We start from the raw sequence: 16,324 nt of genomic DNA on the forward strand, positions 1-16,324 counted from the left end.
CGTATTCACGCGCGCCATATTTAAGCCAAACTTCAGTGAGCGCCATGTAATATTTTCGTGGTGATAACTGTCAACAATGTATATAAAATCTATGGTTATTGATGGCTTTAAGTCATATGCACAGAGAACGGAGATAATTGGATTCGATCCACTTTTCAATGCAATAACAGGGTTGAATGGAAGTGGGAAATCCAACATTTTGGATTCCATTTGTTTTCTTTTGGGAATCACGAACTTGTCACATGTAAGTAGGGATGACTTGTGTTTTGATTAGTTGTTCTTCTTTAAAATATCTTTATCAGATATAGATAATCAACTGTTAATATTGGAAATTGTGTGTATTAGTAAAATAAAAGAACAAATCTTGAACAGGTACCCCCCCCTCCCCCACCTAATTGAGATTATTATTGTAGAATTTATTTTTAATATCATACAGGTCAGGGCAACAAATCTCCAAGAGCTTGTGTACAAAAATGGACAGGCGGGTGTCACAAAGGCAACTGTCAGCATCACATTTGACAATGCGGACAAGAAACAAAGTCCTCTAGGTTATGAACAGTATGATGAAATCACCATTACACGACAGGTCTGTTGAAATCATCATCATAAACACCTTCATTATATATACATGATATTATATATTGTAAATTGTATTTTAGAGAATACAGGGATTTATCAGCCTATTTTTTGAGAAACGCCATTTTTGGGGAATTGGGAAAAAATTATCGGCTATTTGTTGAAATTGGGAAAAATTAAAAATGTTGCTTAAATCATGTATTCAGGTGTAATTCATTTAACACTTCAGCATGAACTCTAATTTGGGCAATCAAACAGACAATTAAATATGATCCAACTAATTTATAGATCATGCAATTATGAATAATAAACTAATAAAAGTTAAATTGACTTCAATGAGTATAAAGTGTTTGTACAACTTAGAATAGTACATGTGTGCATGAGATTCCAATTTAGGTCATTACAGAATCTGTTTCTGGAGATTATAAACCTCCTGCAAAAAATTATACTAAGTACACATTTTCTCAAAGTCCTCTTTTAAAGGTGCTTGGACACCGATTTGAACTTAATATTTTCTCAAATTTTCTGTATAATTTCATGACTTATATGTTGCTATAGCATTTCATACTAAAATATAATAAAAATCTTATTTCATCTCGTAGTTATTGAAACTTCAAATTTCTGAACGCGTTTGATTGACACATCCTTGCACTTTCACAAATTTTAATTTTATTCTTAATACTTAAGAAAAGTGGTAATTTTGTTGTATATTAATGAAAAATATTAAAACTATAATCCAGAAAATTCAGAGTAGAAATGTTCGAAAGCAAAACCCAGTCACAGTATTGTCAGTCCGTGCTCAGTGGTGTGTGCAAACTTTAATAATTGAACAAACCCGGTGAATCGTAAACATTAACAATAACAGAGCTCGTGCCTGTTTACAAACAGGGTTGGCAAAAAACTGGGAAATACTCATATTTCCCAGGACAGTGGGAAATACTGGTAATTACCGGGAATTACTGGTATTTCCCGGGAAATACTGGGAAATAAGAAATAGCTACATATTTCATTCATATTGACATCTTATTGGCTAAGATATCTACCTGGTATCACTGTCCCTGATTTAAAAAAATTTCCAAGTAATTCATTTGTATAATTATAAAACAGTATATATATACCAGTCATTTGAGTGTCATTTGTTTGATGCTTTAGTCAGCTGTAGTCTATAAAGGTCCATGAAATTAACCCAAAGATCCCAATTGGGTTTTTTAAGTAAGTAAAAAAGGATCTAAGAAAATTCTTAATTGTAGAGTATGGTATAAATATCTTTCTTTCTTCATTATTGTTACTTTAAGCTTTGGAGCTTATCAGTCTGTACATGTACAATATGATACAAACAGATACAGTACAGAAATGGATAATAATGTAATATCAAACCTAAGAAGAAGCCTTTCAGTTCTACTCGAGGTAATTATCTCTCAAAACAGGAGCACAAAACTGCCCAGAGCAATTTGTTAAAACAACATGATTTATTGTAATAACTCCAGTGTTTATAGAAGGATTGAAATGAGTTTGTTTTGTTCTTGGATTTATAAATTAATAAACTTAATAATTTTACAAAACTGAAAAGAAAATTGACTTGGAAAACTTAAGTTTCACACAGCCAGGGAAATGTTTCGGAATGCTTATGGGTATGGGACCTGGAGTAGTGATACATTCTGAATATGTTAAATTGCAATTTGAGACATATTCAATATTACTCATCCTCTGTTTTTATGTTAATAATTTTTATTTTTGAATTTTGTATAAGATTGAATGAATTAAAGAAATAAAAATCTTTAACTTTGTATTTCCCAATATTTCCCAGTTAAGACAAAATTTGTAGTATTTCCCAGGACGGGAAATACCGGTATTTACCACTGGTAATTACCACCACTGGTATTTCCTGACCAACCCTGTTTACAAAAACAGTTTACATTTCACGGGTGTATTTAATTTGTTAAACTCTGTACATAACACTGAGCACGGGTTGACGATATTAGTGATGGGGTTTGCTTTCGCACATTTCTACTCTGAATTTTCTTGATTATAGATGTAATTTTTTTCATTAATACACAACAAAATCGCTTCTTTTCTTAAATGTTAAGGATAAAGATAAAATTTGTGAAAGTGCAAGGATGTGTTAATCAAACGCGTCCAGGAATTCGTAGTTCCAATAATTTCCAGATAAAATAAGTTTTTAATTATATTTTCGTGTGAAATGCTATTGCAATATATAAGTCGTGATATTATACAGAAAATTTGAGAAAATATTAACTTCAAATCTGTGTCTAAGCACCTTTAATATGTATTAATGCATTGAAAATATATTTTTCTATTTGAAATAATGCCTACAGTCCTTACCATTCACTCGTACATCAATTGAGTAGGTTGAAATAACTTAATAAATCTATATTATTACACAATATCACCATTTTCAGAAAAACGGAGGAAATTCGGATTAAAAGTTGGCGATGTTTTTACAGTGTTTTTAAACGTGTTATGACTGAAACTTTGCTAAATGAGTTAAATAGATGAAAATTACAGACAATCTGACAATTTTACTTTGTGTTCTTCCAAGATAAATAAATATAAAAGCATTGTTCACCAATTGGGAAAAAATACTGCCAAATTGGGAAAAAATTAACTCATTTTCGATTGGGAATGGGGCCGAATTTCGGCACCTGAGAAGGTACTGATAAATCCCTGGAATTATAAACAAGTGATGGTAAAAGCTCAAAATTCAGAACCGTGAAGGTGTTAGGGTGACCAGGGGTTTTCCTGGTTTGTTTTTGGGTCCGGTTACCGGACTCATTCCCAATCCAAAAATCAGCCATATTTTCCCAACTTTGAATCTTTTTTCCCCTCAATTATGTGAGTGCAGAAAGAAGTAAGTCTGGCTACTCTTACTATTTTAAATTTTTTGAAATGAATGTCATCAAAGCCATATGTAATGTGAAAAAATTTGACAAGTGACACAATATAAATCAGACTATTACATGGAGATAGAATTCTTGTAATTTCATAAATATTTCTTTGTTTTTGATATAGGTTGTAATAGGAGGAAGAAATAAATACTTGATTAATGGCAGTAATGCCAACAACACCAGAGTGCAGGATCTGTTTAGGTCTGTCCAGCTCAATGTCAACAACCCACACTTTCTCATCATGCAAGGAAGGATCACAAAAGTCCTCAACATGAAGCCTCCAGAGGTATTAAAATGAGGCATACATGTAACTTCATATAATTTTCTGAGGCAAAGCCACATTTGAATTCTTTTTAAAGTTGATAAAGCCTCTGATTTCCAGTGTTGAAATTGCTATAAAATATGACAGTGTTAACACACTCAAGCAGCTTGCTTTAATTCATTGCAATGACCAATCTGTTAAACTAATGCCTTTTTAATAGTCATCAATGAAAGATACACAGGACAATCATTTCCATGAACTCAGGTTTATTTTTTGGCACTTAAATAATAAAACCAGTAAAACCTGACAGGGTTAGAAACTCCCTAAAATTACAACTCGCAAATAATTGCAAGTACCAAGAAAGTGAACTCGCAATTGTATAAGGCTACTCGCAATTTTCACATAAAAGCCTTTTTAAAATTAAAATTAAATACATGTAACTTAAGGGAAGAGTAACTACCGTGTAATACACAAAATACAACTACAGTGTGACTTTTATTTAAATTATTGATTTAAATCAAAAACATTGTGTTCTGTCGTATTATTTAATTTTGCTACAGTTTCAATGCATGGTTTTATTCTCACTTTATCTTGATAATTTAACTGCAATATGAGGAATTAAACATATGGTACTTTATTTATACGTCTATTATTATAAAGTGACAAAGTCCTTACAAATTTTATAATACAGTTTCACAAATAAGTCATTCACAACTGGCCTTTTTTTTTTTTTTTTTTTCCGAGGGTTATATTTAACCCTTTTCCCATCCCTATTATTTTTTAAGATTTCAAATGAAACACATGATCAGGGACCAACCTAGACCCAAAATTTAGGGAGACTTCACTTCTCCCTCAGAGAAATGTAGGGAGAAGTTTTGAATTCTAGGGAGACTTCTTGGGGCACGTGGCGCACATTGATCATTATTCAACTTTTTAAAAAAAAAAAAAAAAAAAAAAAAAAAATTTCATTGTTTATTACTTAAATAAATCACAGGTACTTGCGTCTTGGTTTATAAATATGTATGTACCTTATTGATATGTAAAAAAAGTTTTTTACATATCAATAAGGTACATGCATATTTATAAACTGAGACCCAAGTACCTGTGATTACAAGGTATATAAATTTATATCTAGCAAAATATATAAAAGAATGACAATGTAAAAGTTTCTAATTGATAAACTTGTTTATCAAACTTTTTTTTTCATTTCTTGCAGAGTATGCACAATTAAAACTTTTAAGTGATTCATACGTTTTTCTCTCCTCCCAGGGTTAGATTTTCAGGCTCTTGGCATAGTCATAATTTTGTTATTTTCTCTTCAAAATTTGTTTTCAATATTAAATTCTTTTTCTAAAAAAAAAAAGTTTTGATGCACAACTGCATGCCGATTGAACTACTTATGTTTCTCAGACGTGTAATTTCTTAGACAGTTAATAACTCCACAATTTAACAGTAAAAATATGTCTGTATTCACAGCATGTATTAATCATTTGACAATAAAAAGATCTAAAATCATCTCCAACATCTTTGGCATGACATCGATAGCTGTCCAGCTGTTTTGCGTCTTGTAACAGTGGACTTTTTCATACACGGAAGCATAAAATCTAGAGGAGTTCCGACAGAGTATTCGATGCATTGGTCATTAGTAGCAAAGCAGGTGCAAGTGTCCTGCTGTTTCCCTTATTTCAGCAGTAATAAAACCAGATTAATTAAATTAGTGACGATACTACCACGTTTCTTAATAGATTTTTTATGATTTTCAATAAAGGGGTTGCAAATGTTAAGGCGACTTAAACTTCTCTTTCGTGATAAATTACGGCGAAGTTTGGCGCTCAAAAGCGACTATTTCGCCTCAGTCGCCCCCTAGGTTGGTCCTTGATGATCATCATTGTTGGTGCTGTTCATTTGTTTTCAGCACCCTCTTCCAACTGCCATTAAAAAAAAAACTAGCCATACTGATATTTAAAGAAGGGGAAAATAAAGTACATAACCGAAATAAAAACTATAACCAAGAAGGGACTGATTTTTCCCAAGGAAAAAAATCAACTCGCAAGTTTTTGCGAGTTACCTAATTTTTAACTCGCAATTTGGGAATTCTAACTTGCATTTTGAAAGTTGTATATAGTGAATTTCAAACCCTGAGTCCTGTCTATGGGATTAAGAAGAAATCATCTTTTTTTTGTTTTGTTTACAATGATACACTTGGGGAATAATGGGAGTAGTTGGTAGATCTATATTATTTTGGTTATCTTTCAGATCTTTTTTCATAAACACTTACAAAATAGGACAAGAATGTTAATTTTTGGAAAACCTGGCCTTGTCTTAGCTCTTGAATCTCCATAGACCTTCGTATAATGAATCTCAATGCCCCTCCTTAATATGAACTGAATCCCCTCCCCCCAAAAATCATCTCTGGACTCCATGGATGTACAGGATGTGAAAAAGAAAATCGGTTAGATAGAGAGGGGAAGAAAATGCACGATTTGATTTGTTACATTATTTAGACAAGATTGACAAATAGGAGTATTAACAATAAATTCTACTGAAGTAAAATTTTATTTGAAGAATGAATTTAATAGCTACCCAGGTTATTGCCACATATAAAATTGGGTAACTATTAAATTAATTCCTTATAATAAGGACCCTGCATGAATATGTTAAGGAAGCACATTCTCCATCTGTTTGTCCATCAGTACTTGTGTTTTGACGGGATAACTCAAACAGTTTTTAATGAAATATTTTCAAATTTTGTATGTACATGTAAGTACATGTACTACTACTTTATTATAAGTACAAGACACCCATAGATTTTGGGGTTATATCACTTTGTCTATCTCTTTGTACTTGTTTGAATATATATGCATGGCACTTTCGTTGCGACACCATAACAGTAACTCAAACGGTGTTTAAGGTAACATTTCGAAATTTTATACAGATGAACTTTACTGTTAGAGCAAGACTCCATTAGCTTTATGATCCATCTGTCTGTCCTTCAACACTTGTTGTGATGCACTAACTTAGCTTTCAAGGAAATGTTTCAAATTTTGTCCTTAGTAAGGCCCTCTCGCTTACGTGGGTTATGCATTTTTTCTGCAACAGCTGCAACATTAATTCCCATACTAACAATCAAAGAAGGCATTTTATTGTTTAAATACACTATAAATGTACATATGTATCCATATTGTTATTTTTTGAAATCACAGTTTTAATTGAAATATTTTTTACTTTAAGATATTATCAATGATTGAGGAAGCAGCTGGCACACGACTTTATGAAAGTAAGAAAGAAGCAGCACAAAAAACTATTGAAAAGAAAGATGCAAAACTTCGAGAAATTGACATGGTACAGTACACCATTTATTTTTATTTACTACTCTTATTTAGAAATGTACATGCAGTCGCTTGGATTCATAATTCATTAAAATGTAGATTAGCCAATTTAAAATCATGTTTCTAGCTCTAGGAAATTGCATTTATAAATAGGTTTTGAAAGAAGACATAATGCCGACACTGTCAAAGTTAAGAGAAGAAAGATCTTCATATCTGGAATATCAGAAAATCATCCGAGAACTGGAGCATCTAAACAAGCTATACATTGCTTACCAGTTTGTTTGTGCAGAGGTATGACTGACAAAGAAATAAACTGAACTGGTTCAATAAATAGAATAAAAAGTTTGCTTGCATTGGAATTTTAGCTGTACTGGAAATAATCTCATGTAACTGTGTGGTTTTTGTATCTAAAAAATTCCAAGTGTTTTCATTAGCCATTTTTTTTAAACAAATCAAAATCAGTATAGATTAACTTTGATTTTTTTATTGTAGGAAAAGAAAAAGAAGAGTGCTGAAGAACTACTAGAAATGCAAGAACATATAAAAAAACTGAACGCTCGAATGAAAGAGGTGGGTTTTTTGGAAACTGTACTGCTCTGATCTCAAATTCAAATTAGGAACATTTCAAATTTCTATTTATTGAGCAGATTCTTTTTAATATGTATGACCTTCAGTGGATGTTGAAGTACATGAGAGAATATTGTATTCATAACAGATTGATGAGAAAGTGAAAGAGCTGGATGGAGTAATCAGAGAACTAGAGAATAAAAGAGACCAGGAGTCAGGGAGTGTCATGAAGAAATTAGAGGCCACTCTGGCAGACAAACAGAAAGTAGAAGCCCTGGCTCAGAGTGCTGTGGATGTCAAAAAGGAGGGACTAAAAGCAGAAAACAAAAAGAAAAAGGAACTCGCCAAAAACATCCAAGATGTAGGTTTTTGCCACATTGTTAGGAATGTTATAATTTATGTACACTAGTGAAAAACATACTGTGAAATCACTTATTTTCCTGGGGTTTAATTTTTTTATTGCTTTCATGAGATCCACAAATTAAAGTCCTTCATGAAAAACACAAGATATCACACTACTTTAAAATATTTTAGTCATTTAAAATGTAGATTTTGAATGCATAGAAATAAGTATTCATTTTGTTGGATTTTTTTTTTAAGTTTCCAAAAAAAAAAAAAAAAAAAGAAATTTAAATATTCTTTAGAAATCTGTGAATTATCGTCAAAATACAGGATGTTTCTAGACAAATGAACTAAGGACATTGTTTTATGTTGTAGGATAAGGACATTGTTTTATGTTGTAGGATAAGAAAGCCCTGGCCAGCAAGGAGAAGGACATGGGTAAAGTGGGGGAAGAGTTAGAACGCCTTCAGTCCCAGAGTAAGGTAGACCAGGAAACTCACGACTCCGCTCAGAAACATTACCAGGCAGTCAGTGCTGGACTGTCCAGTAACACAGATGGGGAGGCCGCCTCTCTCAATGACCAGCTTATGAGTAAGTTATGATCAATGGGATCATGTATAATTGTGTGTTGTTGAGACACATTAATCTTTAGTATCTAACATTGATCATCTTCAAAACTGATGGTCAATTGATCGTATGTATATATATATATATATATATATATATATATATATATATATATATATATATATATATATATATAAAATTATTAATCAGAATATAGATTTAGGACAAGATGAAATTTCAAATATAAACAAATGAATTCATGTTGATGAAATCTTATAATGACTGATATTTGATTTTTTTTTTTCCAGCTGCTAAAAATGAAATCAGTGTAGCAGAAACAGAAACTAAACAAGCTCAGATGAGGTAACAGACAAAAAAAATCCTCTCTCAGTATCCAGTTTCCACAGAAAAGGTTAAGAAATGAATTTATTTTATATTTTTTTTATATTTCTCATTAATAGACTGAAACATGCCCAGCAGGAAATAAAAAAGAAACAGTCAGATCTAAAGAAAACAGAGCAAGGTTACCAGAAGGACAAGAGTGCTTATGATGACATACAGAAAAATATGAAGGCTTTAGAGGTACTTTAGTCAGGCATCTGGACACTGATGCATGTTTCTTCATTAAGATGGAAAATGACAAGATTTAATACTTTTGGCATAATAATTTTAATGTAGGCTGAGATGAGTAAGCTGGGTTTTAAGGAAGGCAGAGATGAGGAGCTAGCTGCTGAACGTAGAACACTGTCCCAGGAAGTACATAAACTGCAGGTACAACTGGAAACACTAGAGGCCAGGTAATTAACAGATTCATTACAGACTTGCATTGTCTTATTCTTTAATTTACTCTGCTACATGTTTTGTTGTTTAAAATAAGGTTAAAATGTGGAAAGGTAAAATGTTATTAATGTTTGGACTCTTATAAGGCCTAAAGATTGAGGAAATTATTCTTGTGTATAATTGATAACGTTTAAGAAACTAAAAAAAAAAAGGATGGTGAATTCATATGTACTGTACAAAACAGTAGAATGTGTTAAAGTGCCATGGACAAACATTTTTCATTTGTTAAAAAATTTAATTCATCATATCAGATAAGATCATAAAACACCTTGTAACTACAGGGAATAAAAATCACTTTGCTGTAAGCATGAATTCATTATAAGCATGCTTGCTATAACTGTGTTTAACTGTATTTACATGTACAAAGGTGTTTTTATAATTTTTTCAAGATTTCCACAGCTGCAGTTTGATTACAAAGACCCTGAGAAAAATTTTGACCGAAGTAAAGTTCATGGCCTGGTATGCAAATTGATCAAGGTCAAGGATGTTAAAATGGCAACAGGCTTAGAAGTATCAGCTGGAGGAAAGGTGAGGATTATCCTTTGGTACAATGTACACATATCAATAATCTGTAACATCACAGAGCATTAGACTGTGATAAGTAAGGACTATTCTTGGGTACAGTGTACATGTATACTGTAGCTGTAGTCTATAGTATCATAGAGCATGACTGTGTTAAAGCAGGGCCATAATTCAACTCCTGAATTTAGTACATGAATTAAAGTGCACTTACTTTCATGTACATTGTATATGCATCCCCTTAACCTTCATCTGTCTCTAAACTTTCAAAGACGTATTGGCATAACTTTGGCAATTGAACATCTCTACCTGAGATTCAAACTTGAAATTGGTCAAGGTCATTGTTCATGATTGAACAGAGGTCAAAGATAAAGGGGGAATTTAATAAGCAGCAAGCATATTGTTTCACAAACCTCTTTCAAAACAAGTTTTGTCAAGACTTTACTTGTACATTGTAGTTATATAATGTGGTGGTGGATACAGAAGTCACTGGAAAGAAGCTGATTCAGAAGGGAGAACTGAGGAGGAGGTACACTATTATACCCCTCAACAAGATCTCATCACGAAGCATAGCACCTGATGTAGTCAGAAGAGCTGAAGATCTGGTCTGTCTAGTCATTAAGGATATTCATTAAAAATTCTTAGATTTTAATTTGTAAACTACTTGCATTTATGAAAATTTTGAATTTTTTTGTAGTATAATATTGTGTACCGGGTATATTTGTGTCGTACGTTTACATTGCATTTTGAAAAATTATTTTAATAGGTTGGCAAGAAAAATGTGAGCACTGCTTTGTCTTTGATTGATTATAACAAAGATTTAAAGGCTGCAATGGAGTTTGTATTTGGGTCAGTATTTGTGTGTTCAGACATGAACAGTGCCAAAAAGGTGGCCTTTGATGAGAAGATAATGAAAAAGTGTGTGACGATGGATGGAGAATCGTTTGATCCAGCTGGAACCGTGACAGGAGGTGAAGGAAAAATGAAGTTAAACATCTCTTAGAAATGAAAGATTTGTAACATTTGAAATGGGGCAGAGATGATTATTATGTTCTCAAAGCAAAGTAATTTATTCCTGTATTATATGCATGTATATAAAAACTTGATGAAACTAGAGTACCTTGACATTTACAGGTGCTCGAGCCCAGACCAGCTCTATCCTAGAGAAACTTCAGGAGTTCACTGAAGTGGAGTCAAGACTTCAAGAGAAACAAAACAAACTACATCAGGTGGAGAAAGAGCTCAACTCACTCAAACATGTTGTAGAAAAGTAAGTTATATCTACATAGTGAATTCAGTACTTGTATAAAACTGGATACAGTGTACTGTAATAGTACCCATACGATGAATACTTGTAAATGACAGAACAAAAAGTTAAAGCGATGTTTGCTTGCACCACATGCCCTGAATACAAAGTACATGTAGGTACTACTAAGCATGTGAATACAATCTTGGTATGCATAAATTACACATTTATCTTCACACTGAGTTCAAGGCAAAAAAAAACCTGTCCATATTCTGAATCTTGTGTGTTTAAGGAGTCATTTATATCCTGTGTTTATAAATCAGCTTTTTGAATACCCTTCCTTCCTTTTTTTCCATCCAGATAGTTGTCTAGATGTACTGCTTTTATTTCAAGGTACACTAAATTTAAGCAACAATATGACCTGAAAGTCCAGGAAGCAGAACTAGTAAAAGCTCGTCTTGAACAAGGCTCACATCACCAACAACTGGAGGAAATAGAAACTCTGAAAAAATCAATAGGTACGCAAAATGTCTGAAGAACAGTCAAAAACAGATTAATTTATAATTGAATGTTTTACATGTATGTATTTTGTGGTATGTTTTAAGAAAAGAAGGCTGGTTATTTTTGCAGATGAGCAAGAGGAAATTTTGAAGAAGGCTGAAGAAACTCAAAAGAAAATGTCTAAAAAAGCGAAGGATTTGGAAGATAAAATAAAGAATGCTAAAGCAGTTAGGGAGAAGGAGCTGAAGGAAGCGGAGAGTCAGGTGACCAAGGCCAAGAAAAAGATGGAGGAATCCAGCCGCAAAATGAAGGAAAAGTACCAGGTAAAGGTTTTCATAGAGTTGCTCTTAAAAAACTGTTGAACTTTGTTATCTTTAACACTGATATCTCAAATACCAGGGATATGTCAAAGTGAGTTGGCAGTCCCAACTACTTTTTAGCTCACCTCGACGAAGTCGAGATGAGCTTATGCTATACCCCCGGTGTTGGCGTCGGCGTCCTGGTTAAAGTTTTAGGGGCAAGTCTATTCCCAAGTAACTATGAGCTCTACCTGGACCAAACTTGCATGGATGATCCATCTAGGGATGGACACTACCACACTTGCTTCGGATGCTGGATCTGACCTAGATTTTCCAGATGAGTGACCAGGTTAAAGTTTTTGGAGCAGGTCCATTCCCAAGTAACCTTAAGCCCTACCTGGACCAAACTTGCATGGATGATGCATCTAGGGATGGACACTATAACACTTGCTTTGGATGCTGGATCTGACCTAGATTTTCCAGATGAGTGACCAGGTTAAAGTTTTAGGAGCAGGTCCATTCCCAAGTAACCTTAAGCCCTACCTGGACCAAACTTGCATGGATGATGCATCTAGGGATGGACACTACAACACTTGCTTTGGATGCTGGATCTGACCTAGATTTTCCAGATGAGTGACCAAGTTAAAGTTTTTGGAGCAGGTCCATTCCCAAGTAACCTTAAGCCCTACCTGGACCAAACTTGCATGGATGATGCATCTAGGGATGGACACTACAACACTTGCTTTGGATGCTGGATCTGACCTAGATTTTCCAGATGAGTGACCAAGTTAAAGTTTTTGGAGCAGGTCCATTCCCAAGTAACCTTAAGCCCCACCTGGACCAAACTTGCATGGATGATGCATCTAGGGATGGACACTACCACACTTGCTTTGGATGCTGGATCTGACCTAGATTTTTTAGATGAGTGAATTTTAGCCATACTTTAATCAAATTTGCATGGATGATGTATCCTAGGATGGACACTTTCAGACTTGTTTTGGATTCTGAATCTGACCTACATTTTCTAGATGAGTGACCAGGGTAATGTTTTTGGAGTAGCTATATAATATTATGGCATGTTATGATTAAACTTGCATGGATGGTGCATCTAAGGATGAAAACTTCCAGACTTGCTTTGAATGTTGGAACTGGCCAAAATTTTCTTGATTAGTAAACAGGTTAAAAGTTATTTGAGCAGGTCTATTTCCAAGTAACTATAAGTCCTTCTTAAACCAAACTTGTATGGATATTGATCTTGGGATGACACTAACTAGAAAAAATATGATGTGAGATTTGCCTTACTTATAGATAACCTTCGTCGAGGTGAGCTTCGTAATCTTTGATTACCTATGTTTCTTTATGTTTTTAACTTTGTTACCTCAAATTCTCTGATATCTCAAAGTTTGATCCTGGTCCCATGGGGTTTGGGATCATGCGGTTTGACTGTATGTGTATTTGCTGTCTTGAAGTCTGAAAGTGAAGAAATAGAATGATTAAAGAGTGACTTTTACAGGAAACGGACAGTTTGAAGTTAGAGGCCGAGGAACTTAAGAAAGAGATAGAGACAAATGAAGACCAGCTTAAAACAGTGGAGGAGACAATAGCTCAGTTTGAAGAACAGATCAAGGAAGTCAGTGAGAAATCTCAGGCTACAAAGGTAACATGTAATGGGAATGCAACTGTAAATCCAGAATTCAAGGGAGTTGTACATGTATACATTGCAACACAAAACCAGCATATTTGTCAACAAAGGAGAACTCCCATAACATATCAGCGACCCCTTTTTCTACGAGGAATTATAAAAATTTTTACAACAATTTGATATTTTTCAGTAAAGACTGAATAAAACAGACACCCTTTGAATAGTGTCAGTAGTTAGATCGTTTATAATTATGAAAAATACTGCATTGATATTGGTGATTTTCTAGTCCCTATAAAGCAAAACTCATCTTAGTTTCTGAGCCTTTGTTTTTTCAAAAAGATGTAAAGAATGGATGAGTCTTACTACAAAAGAGAGATGTGCATGTCCAAGGAATCTACCTTGTATGGCTATTATTCACAGAGGTGGCTATCGAATAGAGTTGTCCAATCTGATGAATGAAGGCAAAACATGCTGGACTATTTCATGTTTACATTTTGCCACAAAGATTTAATGTTTTAATTAAAATGGATTGTGGGAAAAGCAATTCAAAATCATTCTTATTGATTTAATTTAAAAAAAAAAACAAAAAAAAAAAAAAACATTAAGTACTAAAACAGATGTTCAACGGTCACAATGAGAAACAGTTGTTTTCCCCCTATTAGATGGTTGTGGAAAATCCATCACAAAATTCACAATAACTATGAATCCAATTGTTACATTCACATAACTTGGATTTATGGTGTTCCATGAATAAATAAATTGATCACTTCATGGAATGAGTGCTCTTAATTCCCTTACTATGTAAACTGGTGGTTTTTTACATTCTTTTTATTTTAATATAAAGCTCTTTCACACATCTTTTATAAACATTTGATGCCACGTACATTGAAAGATGGTATGCATTTTTAAAGCACATCATCTTTACTATCCGAAAGCACAATTCATTGAGTCAACATAAACACTAGATAGCATCGATATTGATTAAATATCATTTCATTGTATATACCTATGAATATAATGAAGTAATTATTTATATATACATGACTTCACTGGCAGGCTGAAGTCAAAGAGGCACAGGATGCTGTAAACAAACAGAAGGATCTCCTGAAGGCCTGTAACAAGGACATTTCCCAGAGGATCGGGGAACAGAAAGACTTGCAGAAGGAAACACACAGCTCTCAGTTAAAAATCCAGGAACTCGAGCACAAGATCTCCAAGTTCCAGAATGATTCCAAGTCAGCTGCCAGGGAGGTCAGTATTGTTTGGTTCTGATGTAAAAGATACATTCTTAACTGTTCTTTTGCAATTTGACTGATGTATTGCAAATGACCTCTAAAATTATGAAAATGAAAGCACATCACATTTGTAATACATGTGGCCATATCAGAGGAGTTGGTCTGTTGCTGAACTTTACAAATTTTGATATTAAATTTTACTTCTGCATATTGGTTGATTTTACTTTTCTGATAGATATGCCTTCTTAACTCTCTTAATCCCCCTTTTTTCCTTCACAGAGAATATAATATGTATCTTCAGTTTTACTGGTATAGGGATATAAATATAAGTCTTTATTGGTGTGCAGGTGGAAAGTCTACTACAGAACTATGACTGGATCATTGATGAGAAGAAATACTTCGGACAACCAAACACAGCATATGACTTCCATGCAAACGATCCAAAAGTAGCAGAGAAAAGGATTGGAAAGTTACAGGAATCTAAAGATAAACTGTCAAAAAGTGTCAACATGAGAGCCATGAACATGTTGGGAAAGGCCGAGGAACAGGTACTTTGTAATATAGCAACTGATAGCAAGAAACATAGAAACTATTGTCATTGATGAAAATTCAAAACTTGGCACATTTTGATAACATTTAGTTTTAAAATGAATGTTTCCTTCTGGTATGGATCTGAACAATAGAGATAAATTAAATGATGCAAGTATGTGTACAAAAGCAAAACAAGCATTGATACATTGAGAAGCATTATTTAAATTGACTTGTAGAATAATCACTATTATAAGTAATTGTTTTCTGTTATTTTACAGTGCACTGACTTGATGAAGAAAAGGAAGATAGTATTGAATGACAAAGCTAAGATAGCTGCTGTTATTGAGGAGCTGGACCAGAAAAAGAATGAAGCATTAACTAAAGCCTGGGAACAGGTTAACAAGGTCTGGTATTCCTTCATATACTAAAGCCTGGGAATTAACAAGGTCTGGTATTCCTTCATATACTAAAGCCTGGGAATTAACAAGGTCTGGTATTCCTTCATAATCTTAGATTGGGAACAGGTTAACATTGTCTGGTATTCCTTCATTAACTAAAGCCTGGGAATTAACAAGGTCTGGTATTCAGTAACTAAAGGCTGGGAAAGTTAACAAGGTCTGGTGTTCCTTCATTAACTAAAGCCTGGGAATTAACAAGGTCTGGTATTCCTTCATATACTAAAGCCTGGGAATTAACAAGGTCTGGTATACCTTCATAAACTTAAGCTTGGGAACAGGTTATCAAGGTCTGGTATTCAGTAACTAAAGCCTGGGAATTAACAAGGTCTGGTATTCCTTCATTAACTAGAGCCTGGGAATTAACAAGGTCTGGTATACCTTCATAAACTTAAGCTTGGGAACAGGTTATCAAGGTCTGGTATTCAGTAACTAAAGCCTGGGAATTGACAAGGTCTGGTATTCCTTCATTAACTAGAGCCTGGGAATTAACAAGGTCTGGTATAC

The 16,324-nt window shown here is 33.7% G+C and overlaps 1 protein-coding gene across 1 annotated transcript in view; it reads left to right on the forward strand.

The window, feature by feature from the left end:
* LOC133200720 (structural maintenance of chromosomes protein 2-like) overlaps positions 1-16,324 on the forward strand; it is a 26,950-nt gene continuing 10,626 nt past the window's right edge. Inside the window, exons 1-21 of the mRNA XM_061336498.1 lie at positions 1-244; positions 437-586; positions 3,607-3,768; positions 6,976-7,086; positions 7,227-7,364; positions 7,566-7,643; positions 7,789-8,001; positions 8,384-8,573; positions 8,858-8,912; positions 9,011-9,131; positions 9,228-9,346; positions 9,779-9,917; positions 10,367-10,513; positions 10,675-10,879; positions 11,043-11,178; positions 11,548-11,672; positions 11,785-11,978; positions 13,468-13,611; positions 14,653-14,847; positions 15,179-15,379; positions 15,641-15,766. Coding sequence (XP_061192482.1) covers positions 77-244; positions 437-586; positions 3,607-3,768; positions 6,976-7,086; positions 7,227-7,364; positions 7,566-7,643; positions 7,789-8,001; positions 8,384-8,573; positions 8,858-8,912; positions 9,011-9,131; positions 9,228-9,346; positions 9,779-9,917; positions 10,367-10,513; positions 10,675-10,879; positions 11,043-11,178; positions 11,548-11,672; positions 11,785-11,978; positions 13,468-13,611; positions 14,653-14,847; positions 15,179-15,379; positions 15,641-15,766 — 3,117 coding nt within the window. The 5' untranslated portion in view covers positions 1-76. The remainder of the gene's footprint in view (positions 245-436; positions 587-3,606; positions 3,769-6,975; positions 7,087-7,226; positions 7,365-7,565; positions 7,644-7,788; positions 8,002-8,383; positions 8,574-8,857; positions 8,913-9,010; positions 9,132-9,227; positions 9,347-9,778; positions 9,918-10,366; positions 10,514-10,674; positions 10,880-11,042; positions 11,179-11,547; positions 11,673-11,784; positions 11,979-13,467; positions 13,612-14,652; positions 14,848-15,178; positions 15,380-15,640; positions 15,767-16,324) is intronic.

This window comes from Saccostrea echinata, unplaced genomic scaffold, assembly GCF_033153115.1.
Source record: "Saccostrea echinata isolate AGI-Se365-2 ecotype Australia unplaced genomic scaffold, CSIRO_AGI_Sech_v1 ptg000041l, whole genome shotgun sequence".
Classification (NCBI taxonomy): Eukaryota; Metazoa; Mollusca; class Bivalvia; order Ostreida; family Ostreidae; genus Saccostrea; species Saccostrea echinata.